Source organism: Camelus ferus, chromosome 12 (genome assembly GCF_009834535.1).
Source record: "Camelus ferus isolate YT-003-E chromosome 12, BCGSAC_Cfer_1.0, whole genome shotgun sequence".
Taxonomy (NCBI): domain Eukaryota; kingdom Metazoa; phylum Chordata; class Mammalia; order Artiodactyla; family Camelidae; genus Camelus; species Camelus ferus.
In genome coordinates this window covers 38,541,807-38,553,871 of record NC_045707.1, presented here as the reverse complement: position 1 = coordinate 38,553,871, position 12,065 = coordinate 38,541,807, and the positions used below count along the sequence as shown (strand labels likewise).

At 33.0% G+C, this 12,065-nt stretch overlaps 1 protein-coding gene across 1 annotated transcript in view; it reads left to right on the top strand.

Moving 5' to 3' along the window:
• Positions 1-11,546, top strand: part of WASHC4 (WASH complex subunit 4) — a 50,871-nt gene extending 39,325 nt beyond the window's left edge. Inside the window, 7 exon segments of the mRNA XM_006193707.3 lie at positions 1,408-1,474; positions 1,957-2,043; positions 3,797-3,944; positions 6,139-6,235; positions 6,849-7,045; positions 7,370-7,469; positions 9,292-11,546. Coding sequence (XP_006193769.2) covers positions 1,408-1,474; positions 1,957-2,043; positions 3,797-3,944; positions 6,139-6,235; positions 6,849-7,045; positions 7,370-7,469; positions 9,292-9,359 — 764 coding nt within the window. The 3' untranslated portion in view covers positions 9,360-11,546.
• The last annotated feature ends 519 nt before the right edge of the window (positions 11,547-12,065 follow it).

Sequence of the window (12,065 nt, the reverse complement as noted above, 5' to 3'; positions counted from 1 at the left end):
CCTGGAGAGCTTAATTTAACAGATTAGGAGACTATGGCACAAAGTTTATAACTTGACCTAGGTTTTATAGCTAAAAAGTTGAGAGTCCAGGTTTGAAACCCAAGCAGTCTGGCTCTTAACTGCTACTCTGTATTTGCTTCTCACTAGCACATTTTGATCGGCTAGATACTGGTTTGACAGTTTGGAGGAAAACAGTCAAACTAGATACTTGAATTTTCTAAGATGCATATTGAAGAAACATTTTAACATCATCTCTCATATTGAGATAAGCCTTAAAATAGTTTCAGTGACACCTTACTTGAGGGTTTTTAAAGACATCAGATGAAATAATGTATGTAAAGCATATATTACTGTAATGTACAATTGTGAAATGTATTAACTACTTCTTAACTTTTTGTTTTTTCTCCCAAGTAATTTCAATTCAATTGAGCAGAAAATGTTGGCTCTAGGCATGGAGCAGTGAAGAAAACAAAAGCTGTATCACAGATCTTGCAGTCTAGTGAGGGGAGATACAAGCAAAAAGAAATATATCAGGGTTAGGTGCTGGGGAAGGCAACGGGGCTGGGCAGTGCTGTTCAGTGATGTTCAGAGAAAGCTCTAAGGAAGTGACATTCGAGCAGGAATGTAAATAACATGAAGGAATAAGCCATATGCATGCACATCTAGGGAAAGAGTATACCAGACAGAGGCGACAGTAAATGTAAAAGCCTCGAGTCTGCCTAGCATTTTTGGGAAATAGGGTCTGGAATGGAGTTAGTGAGGGCCTGAATGGTTAGGGCATGATATCAGGACAATAGCAAGCGGCAAGATCATATAAGGCTATGTTGACCATGTTAGGAATTTGGGTTTTATTCTGAGATGGGGTTGAGGATCTTGAGTTTGAGTTGGACATATTAAATTAAAAATTATTCGTAGACGTGTAGGTGTAGTCACTGGATTAAAAAGCCTAAAGGAAGTAGTCCATGCTGGAGATACTAGTTTGGGAGGCATTAAATAAGGATTTCTTGACACCACTTCCAGTTTTGTGTGTGTTTATGTGTGTGAGTGAGAGAGACACACACATACACAGGACACATACTTAATGTGAGAGTAAAGAAATTATTGATATAGTAATTTTTAAATTTTGATTTTTTAAAATTTCCACCATTTAATGAATTAGTTTATCAAAGGAGTTATTTTTTTAAATATTTATTATAGATATATAAATATGTACATTTATATTTTAAGCACACAAATAATGTAAGTTACTTTTATAGAGCAAAAACTAAAGTAAAATACAGGAGAATCTTTTGGTATTTAGGAGTGGGAACCTTTTAATTAACTGCTATATATAACTGTAGTCCTGATTATTAGAACTTAGAGTTATTCGTATAAATATCTTATATTTTTGTGTGTGTGGTTTTTAAGGTAATGCTATGGGCTATGTACGAATGATAAGATCTGGTGGCCTTCATTGTAGCAGCAATGCCATTAGGTATGGATGCAAATATATTTTTACCTTGTTTATGCTATTTAGAAATTTTGTATTTAAATCTATCTTTATTGTAAGTCATATTATAGATAAGGGTTTTTTTTTCTTGTTTATATATGTTGAGATCAAATATGGAAGAAAACCATTAATTCTACTAGTTAAATTTTTTTCTCAAATTTTAATAAGACTATAGCAGACCTTTGAAAATCTTTATTTCTTTTAAAGTTATAGTTATTTTACTTTTATCAATACAGTTTCTGAATGGTTCTATAGATTACATGATTTTAAGGATTATAATTTGATTATTCATGTATCTAAAATTCAATTTTAGAACTAAAGAGGTGATATTAATAGTGTAATGGAAATGCAAAGTTCTTTCCAAATATGTAGTGGAAAAATTTAGTTTTACAGTACTGCTTTCATATCTGTGTCAATTGCACATGTTTAACTTGCCTTAATAAATTCCTTCCCAAATTCTTACGTAGATTTGTACCTGATCTTGAAGATATTGTAAATTTTGAAGAACTAGTAAAAGAAGAAGGTCTTGCAGAAGAAACAGTAAAAGCAGCAAGGTAATCTAATTTTGGAATAATTAAATTTGGAGCTTTAAAAAGTGTATGTTCATTTAAACATTAAAGAGATGTGGATCTTGAGCACTTAATATATGGCTAGTCCAAATGTGCTAAAAGTGTAAAGGTCATAACTAATTTTAAGGATTTAGTGTTTAAAAAAAAAGCCAAATATCTTATTAATAAAATTCATCTTACCTATTTCTTTTTACTTTTAAAAAATATTTCTATTTGCCATCATGGTTCCAGAATATTAGCTCTTCCTTTCCTAACCTTTAGAGCAGCAGTGTCCGGTACAGTAGTCATTACGATGTGTAGCTGTTGAACACTTGAAATAAGGCTAATTGAACTAGGAAATTGAATTGAAAGTTTTATTTCATTTAAATTCAAATAGCTAATGACTATCTTATTTGACAGTACAGATCTACAGACTTGAGTATGTAGGGATTTTGAACACAATTTAAAAGTTAAGCAAGGCATGCAAAATTGTTAATAAAGTCTTTAGAAACCAAATTTTATTATTTGTAATTATAACAGTTATTGAGTCAGTCATGAAAGGGCACTCTTGGACAATTAGTGGGGACAATTTGAATGTTGAAAAGGATAATGGTAGAAATTGATTATAATACATTGAGTTAAAAAGGAAACCATGAATCATAGTGACAATAACAAAAGTTGGAAGAACAGATGGAGAGTTCTTTTTTATAGTGCTGGCCAGCTAGTAAGTACAGAAGAGATGAAAAAATTAGGGGAAAAAAATCACTATTGTGCAACCACCACTAATACTTGAAATCACAAAATCATCAATGGGTTCTCAAACATTTTTGGAGAAAGAGTATTCACCATGAAAAAATTATTTCTCAAATTGCTTATTAATCACAAAGGGAAAAACCATCTTCACAATGGAAAGACTGATGTATTCCATCTTAACCCAGTGATCAAACTTAATATCTCCAGTAACAGGGCACACTGACATTATAAGGCCCCTGATGCAGTGTATTTTTAAGTACATATGTTGCATTCTCACCAGAAATGTTCACTCATCAAGCAAAGGGAAGTTCTTGGCAAGTGAAGTCGAGGAGTTACGAGGTTATGATAATGACTTGATTATCTAAATGCATATTGAGGTCTTCCAGAATGATGGAGGAGAACTGGAACAAGCATCACAGTGCAAGATAAATAAATATTAGAGCAGTGGTTAAAACGGTTAGGAGATGCTTGCTTTCAGGAGCAGGTAGTTGGACATACTTGGGTCATGTGAGTCTCAAAGGAGAGATTTCTACCATCTAATGGTGGGGGAATGATAATTTGAACATGGTAATAGCTATACATGAAGGATGTACTAGAAAAAGCAGCTAATGTTTCTGAAGGCTGAGTGGGTAGCTAAGTTCTTGAAAAAGAGAGGTTTCACTTGAGGTAAGGAGACATAGAAGAAATATTAGTAAAGAGATTTAAGATGAAAAGGAGTTTATTTACAGTGAAATGGAATTCTACAGGGCTCACTGTGAGGAGAAGTACAAAACTCTATTTCAAGAGGCCCTACACATTCTATTTTGGGGACTACGTTAATTAAACAGTATTGATTAGCTTCTGTCTGTAAGAAAATAAGTTCATTCTGAACTCCAAGGAAGTTTACTTAGAGATCTTGTACAGTATTTGTATTTTTGAGTGCTCTCATCTAAACTAATGAGAGATGGATTTAAAAAAACACATCTTTTGAGAAAGGAACAAAGTAAATAATTTTTTTGCATTTTAGGCATTTGGATTCAGTCCTCAGTGATCACACACGAAATTCTGCTGAAGGCACAGAGTATTTCAAAATGCTTGTAGATGTTTTTGCTCCAGAATTTCGAAGGCCAAAGAATATACATCTCCGAAATTTCTATATCATTGTTCCCCCTCTGGTGAGTATTTTTATTATCCAAAATGAAACTTTTAAAAAAGTATTAATAAATGGATCCAGTTTTTTTGCAGCAGGAAATGCACACAGACTATATTCTTGAATTTCTGGTTGATCTCAGTGAGTGTGGCCTAGAATTTTTACTTACTAGCTATGCAGAATGAGACTTACTTACAGTTAAGATAGAGTCTTATTTGTTAATAATAACTGCCAGAGAAATCCTAATGTGATTTAAGTTACTTGGTTGTACACCATTTTATATATATACCATATAATCTTTGGGCTGAATTATACCATATACTCATTTAAAGTGATTAATGTAGACTGCTACAGGATGAAATATTTCTTAAACGCATACTATTTGAGGGCAATGTCTCTCTGTTTAGTGGTAAATATTTAACATCTAAACTAAATTTTTAGTGCTTCCTCATAGTATATAGTGTGTTCTGCTCTAATTCTATAGTGGACATCTTAAAAATAGTTCAAGTTAACCAAAATTGTATTATAAAAATAATTGTTAAAGTGGGGAAAATGGGAGGTAAGATATTAGAGAGGTGTACTAGCAATAAGTTATTTTTCTCTAAAGTTTTCTGTAACAAAGCTCTTTTTAAAAAAAATTTGTAAATGGATAACTCTAAAGTCTAAATATCACTGAGCAGATGTGGCTTTTGATTACGTCAGCTTTGATTAAGAGTAATAACTTTTCATGTTGCTACCTGAATTAACATATATATTCTAACATTTTGTAACCATTTCCCATTGAAAGTAGTAACCATGGTCTATGGACAGCTTTTTTCTTCATGTATTTTCCTTTCTGCTGTTTTTTTTTACATTTATTATTAATGCTCTGTCATAATAATTGTTTTAACTATGATGTAGCAGAAATGTCCATATGTAGCTAATAGGCATTATCTTTTTGTCTTCAGATAGTGTCAGACTAGAGGCCAGTCTACCTTAGTTACTTTGATAATAGTGTGGTTAACTCATAGTGAGTTCTCACCACAAATTTTTAATTTGAAGCCATAGTAAACAGCAACGGGGAACTGTTTGTGTGTTTGAGGAGGAGTGTTTTGCTGGTCAGCTGTCAGAATTCAGTTAGTGATAGAGAAGACATGATGGATTAAACACTGCAAAGAATCATAGGACACTATCTTGTCCTTGAGTTTATAGTCTAATTCCAGAAAAAAAAACCAAACCATTAATGAGATATCTAAAAAAGATTTAGGTAACAGTTGACAAAGATTTTACAAAATGTGATTAATTGCCAAGTAAGTTTTACAGGCAAAAAAAGAAACTTGATAATCTTGTTTCCAATGTAGGCTATTATAGTACTTACCACACTGTCCCATAATTATTTCTAAACAGGTCTCTATCCCTGTGCTGTGCTATCCTTTTGTAGCTCAAAGTGGCTCCCAGTTCCTCGATTTTGCTAGCCACATTGCAAGTGCATAGTGGCCATATGTGGCTAGTGGCTTACGTATTAGACAGCATAGACGTACAGCATTCCTGTTGTTGCTGGGAGTGCTGCTCTATAGAGTGCGAACTCTTTGATTGTATTCATTTTTTATTATAATAATTTAATAATGCCTGGTATATAGTGAGTTTCAGTAAATCTTTATTGAATAAATGATCTGATTAGATAAGGTATTTTGGAGGAGCTAAATTTTTAGGGAAGTGCTTTTTGGGGGGGGAGTTTGTCCAAATGACTCCTAAGCCTTTTAAACCAAGAATACAATAAGAAATACTATTTTAAAATGAATTAGGTGGGCAGAAGTAAGGACTGCCATGCTTAAGAGCACTTAAGCTTTGATGTAAATCAGGCCTACTTTTCTGACTCCAATTTTGATTTAGAGTGTGACTTCAGGCAAGTTATTAAACCTCTCAAGTCTCAATGCCTTCATCTTTAAAATGTGCTTAATATTTTAGAATAAACTATGTATAAAGCACTGTGCTTGGATTAAATGGTATTGAGGGAGTGCTCATATTTAAAGGAGTTGGAAAGAAGAGCCATTAAGAGATTCTTACATATATCATGACCTCACCAAGAAGCTATTTATATGAGGCAGATGTTTCAAATCTCAAGGACAGGAACTTAGAAGAGATCCCATTTATAATTTTTCAAATGTCTGTTCAGAACTAAATTCAGAAGATTTTTTTTTGCACAGTTTTTTTTTTAATATATTGTTGTGTCTTTTTAGACCCTCAACTTTGTAGAACATTCCATTAATTGCAAGGAGAAACTGAATAAAAAAAATAAAATTGGAGCTGCCTTTACTGATGATGGCTTTGCCATGGGTAAGCTTAATGGAATCGTTTTCCCATGAATTTTATGTTCACTTACAATGGGTTTTTATAGAAATGTTTGCTTGAAAACAGATCTGTGTACTCTTAGTAGATTTGTTTTTCTCGAGTAGTGTTTACTGTTTATTTTTGCCTGGGTCATCTGATTGATAATACTTGTTTTCCATCATTTATACTATTGTTCTTGCTCCTTTGGTATTGCTATCACTTAGTCTAGTTGGACCTAATATTTAGGTTTTGTTTTGTTGTGGTTTTACGGTTTTAGCATCTTGTATTTGGTTTGCCTGGTTTCCTTGTAGCGTCCTCAGTAGTCAGTTTAGCCATGGAAGTTTTTCCACACCCTTATGGCCATATGTTATCTCCAGGTGATGAAATAATTTTTTTCTTCTTGATAGGCTGGCTTGTTTTTAGTTCTTTATATGTTCACATCTATTTTTTTTTAGGAGGAAATTAAGCCTTGTTGCTAAATTTATCATTCATTTGTGCTATAAAATGTAATTTGAAAGATTAATTCAAAGTGGTTAGCTTTATCTTAGGAGTTATTGGTGGAGTAGAATACAACTTCTGTACACATGTAATTTTGTTTTGGTTTTGCTAATGACTCTAGGTGTGGCTTACATTCTAAAGCTCTTGGATCAGTACCAGGAATTTGATTCACTTCATTGGTTCCAGTCTGTTAGAGAGAAATACCTGAAGGAGATAAGAGCAGTTGCTAAGCAACAGAACGTACAGTCAGCTAGTCAGGATGAAAAACTACTACAAACCATGAATCTCACTCAGAAGCGACTGGATGTTTATCTACAGGTAAAGGAGAGTAATAGTCAAATCTGCTTTGACTTTTTGATATCCATTACTTCTTGATCGCTGAAAAAACATAAATCATATGGAAACCCCCATTTTTAACAAGTGAGATGAATAGTGGTCATAGGAGTGTATTTTTAAGTGAATGGTATTTGGAAGCCATTTGACTATCTTAAAAATGGATGAATTACTTAGTTCAGTTTCTGTATTTATGATTTGCACTCACTAGAGTTTTTTTAGAAATAATAAAGAGATTAAATACGAATTTTGATATTTTGCTAAAATAAGTATTTTCAGCTTTTATTTCTAATTTCTTAATTTACTTAGGAATTTGAATTGCTGTATTTCTCACTGAGCAGTGCAAGAATTTTCTTCAGAGCTGATAAAACTGCAGCTGAAGAAAACCAAGAAAAGAAAGAGAAGGAAGGTCAGTGAGTGGCTTAAATCTGCAAAGGTCAATAAATCTTTCTTTAATAATAGACCCTAATACTCCATTTTATCTAGTCAAAAATAATATAGATTTAGAAATGTCTTTTTATAAAAGTAAATCCTATGTGGATCATTTGTGAAACTGAGAAGAAATTTAACATAGTTTATGCATTTCATTCTGGGATAACTGTTTATTCAGTTCATCTTCTCTTAATTAAAAAAAAAACAAACCAAGTTTTTTCTTTCACCCTTCAACTGTATCAGATGAGAAGGAACAAATTAGAGGGAGGAGAGTGTTGCTGAAGGCAGAGCTGCTGATGACTAGACATTGAATGTATGGGACAGGTGATTAAAGAGGCGTGAAAGAGTAGGGGCTGTTTTAGTGCCGCAGTAAATAGCGTCCTGCGCCCTCCATAGCCAAGTCTAGGGGACCAAGGAGCAGGGTAGCCGTAGTAACTGAGGTCACATCAGTGAGCTGCAGTCATTAAGGATGTTTCCTTTTTTCTATTACGGAAATTATGTAACTTAGGTTTCCTCTTTGCTTGGAAGCTCAGAACTAGGTACAGTAACATGACAGTTTTCATGTTCGCTCTTTTTCCTTTATTCTTACTTGTATTTCACAAATCAGAAATAAAAGATATTTCCTAAAACATGATCAATATTTTCATTAACCTTATTTTGTCAGTTAAATTTTTAAAAATATTTATATTTTACACTGAATAGAGTGATTAATTTGGGTAGACCACTTATATCCATTACCTTATTCCCTAATAATGTTGCATGAGTATTACTTATTAGGAACATATGCAGGCATTTTTGGAATCTAGATTGAATAAATAATTATATGCTTGAAAAATGATTTCATGCTGTTACCTGGAAGATACTCAATATTTATTAACTGAAAAAAATAGATACATATTATGTTAGGGTTCATTTAAAAGTAGTATGTAGGAAGTCATCTGGAAGAATGTGAATTACTATAATCTAAATTGTGAAGAAACTCAGTTATTGCTTAGGTTATTTCTGCTTAGGTCTTACACGATGCTAGACCCTTGTGTCCAGTCTGGGTGACTGGGAATACTCTGCAAGTGGATTGCATAGTCACTTTAAGGCCTGAAGCAGTAAGATAAAACAAACATTGCAGTCTCAGTGGAGCTCCTTGCTCTGGAGTCCTGTTCTTAAGGAACTCTCCAGGGTTCTGGGTAACGTGTCACCCACATGCCTGATGGCCTGGGTTGTTCTTCTGTTTTAGGACTCTATTTTAGCTAAAGGTTGCTCAGAGATGTTGTGAGCGTTGCTGAATGCATTAGTTTAGTAGTTTTTTTCTGTTAATGAGACATATACATGTGACATTTTGCACAAAAAGACAGAAATTCATTTTATCACAATCATAATAAAAAAACTGCATTTAAAAATAAATTGTTAATAAAATTGAAAAGTTATTCATTCCAGTTTTATATGTGAATTTTCAGCCATGTTTCTATCAGAAATAGCACTGTGATTTCTCGGCCCAGCTAGGGGAACCAGCCTTGGTGGGGAGCATGCCTTCAAATATGCAGTGTGAAACCCCATACCAAATGCAGTTCTAATCTCTCATAATTCTGCACCCTCTTTACAAACTAATCAGATCATATAGTTGCAGTATTTAGCCTAGATTGCTAAAATATAAGGTAAACTAGATGTAATTTGTGATATTAGAGAAGTATTTGGTAGATGGAAAATTTTCTTTAATTTGAAATTTAGCAATATAGTTCTCAATTTTATTAATTCATTTTTTAAATGAACATAAATATGTCCATTATTTTTGCTCATGCTTCCAGAAGAGATTAAAACAAGCAATGGAGACCTGTCTGAGAGCACTGTGTCTGCAGATCCTGTTGTCAAATGATATTGATGGTATGCATTACCTGTATGAAATCATCAGAACTTTATGTGAGATGGATGTTAATAAGCTAATGACGATGTGTTTCCTGGGCCACGTCTCTGGGAAATGTTTAGATGTTGCAACTCTCCAAGGCAGTGCTCTAAAGTTAAGTCCGTTCTTCTTCTGAAGGCTCTACTTTTCAAAGGTTGAGAATGAGATTTTAAAATTGGATTTTTGCCTGGACTTTAGGCTAGCTATGCCTAAGAACAGTTACTTGAAGTGATGTTTTAGAAGGGCCAACCCAGATTTCTAAACTGCCACCTCAGATCTCTTGTAATCTACATGAATGTTTATAATTTGTATTTGCCTAGGTCTTCGATCCATTTTTGTCTCAGTCATTGGAAATTCATTGCATACACTATGTACAGCCAGTAAATATGTTTAAACAAAAGGAGTTGAGCCTGAAATTCATGAAGCATACATATCAGTGTTCTTATAAAAGGGATATATGAAGCTGATTTTGATACTAGAGGTGAGGCACAAAGTGTTATGTACACTTGATGTACAGTATGAACTGATTCATTGTTGATTTCACGTGACTCACAAGAACTGTTGCTGTCTTTGCTGAGATATTTTATAACTAGTTTACATTGCTTTGAGAACATTTGACCTCCAACAACTGCTTTAAGATTTACATAATACTCAAGGTGGAGGAAAATACAGATAAAGCCATAGAGTCCTGCTTGAGATTCACTTTTGGTTGAGGGCACTATGTATAATATCAGAGAAAACTGAATGAATTCTCTACATCCAAACTCAGGTTTCCTCTACATTAGGTTGAATTGAAATATTGATGATGGTTTGAGCAGGCTTTTTCTTTAAACCAAGTATAATCTAAGAAGTCAGATTAAGCACTGTGTAGGCTTTTAAAAAATTACCACTGTGAGAATAAAATTCTAATAAATCATTTACTGATTTAAAAAGTACAGAAAGATTTTGAGTAAATTTAATTCCTGGCAAGCTGTTAGCTTTATTTTTGTAAACATTATGTCAGTTAATAGTTAAATGGTTAATCATGGCATATAATCTTTTAATATAATACAGTGATACCTTTATAGTGAAAATAAGAAAATTTAAAACTTTATATGTAATACTAACATCATCTTAGGAAATACTTGATTTTTCCATTGCATTTGCCTATTAAGCATTTCTTTGGGTAAATCCTGCAGGTAATTCTAACATTGTTTGATTTCCAGCTTTTGCAACAGGTGCACAATGCCCTGTCTGTATTCAGTGATCACAGTCAGGGTAACTTTCCCAGCTCAAGATAAACACTTTCACTGTTAAAAGTCAGAAGAAACAGAATAGGTAGGAAATGCTTTTGTTTATTATGTAATCCTGACTTACAGAATTATGTACAATAGATGGGTTAAAGGCATTTAATATTTGTAATTCATACTAACTGCAGAAATGGCCCTAAAGCATGCTGCATAATTAATAATTTATATTTTCAGTATTGAGTTTATATTAATCTTGCATTTGATTGTATCAAATTCATCAATTTTATAGCAGCAGTTTTGGTTTTTTGTCTGTTTTTCTTCTCTTAACTTCTCAAAAATCACCTCATTTTTGTTAAGGATAGAAATTGTAATTAGAAGAGAATCAGATGTCTGTTATTATTCCCACACATGTCAGTTACCTTTATCAATACCAGACAGAGTTCACATGTTGACTCCATGGATACCTATGATTAAGAAAAATGACAGATTTTTATTTTGTCTTTAGTTCAAAATAATGTCACTGCAGTCTATATAAGTTATAAGTTCACTTATTTGAAATATGATCCCTGAAAAGATTAAGCATTAAATGCTGTTAAAGTACAGAGTCAACAGGACTTGAGTGTTTCACGCCTAAGTTAATATACACATTTAGATGATGGTTTTCCTTGCCAACATATTAATGGTAATATTTTCATTTTTTCAGACATACTGCAATGAAAACTCAGTGTGAGCATTTGTTACAAATTCACAGAAAACTTAATGTTCAAATTCTCAGGAATTAAAGACTAACCATAACATTGTCAGTTCTAATTAAATTTTATAAAAGATGGCAAGTGTGTTATCTCACTTGAGTGGGGCTTTCCTCTCCCCCAGTTCTAAGAGAATACAATATGTACAATAAAAGAGTAATAAATATAATTTCAAAAATTCACTTCCTTTGGATGTGTGTGTTTAAAAATGAATGTCTTAAACCAGTAGTTTTTAACTTTAATCTTTTTCGAGTCCCCTTTAATCTAACAGTGTACAGGATCTGTATTTAAAAAAATACTTGCATGCACATAGGCCAAAAATTTCAAGTGAAAAATTGGTATCGGCTCCTCTCTGCGTATCCCAGGTGAAGGACTTCTGTTTTCTTTCCTTTGTACCTTCTTTATCTTTCTATTGCTTGCTGTTTTCAAAAAAAAGAACCCATATGAATGCTTAATTTTAAATCTTAATCCTGGGAAGGGATCATCAGTTTGCAGTGTTTAATGTTAGAAATAACTGTAGTGCCATTTGCAAACAAGAGTTGAACTGAAGCCTTCATAATAAAGGAGAGCCTTTTAAATACTATGCTAGAGAAACTGTTCTTGATAAAATCTGATTGCTGCTCCCTTTTCTCTTCTGAGGTAGTAAATTGTATGGTTGTGGGAAAGATGAGATAATACCATCACATACATACATCATCATG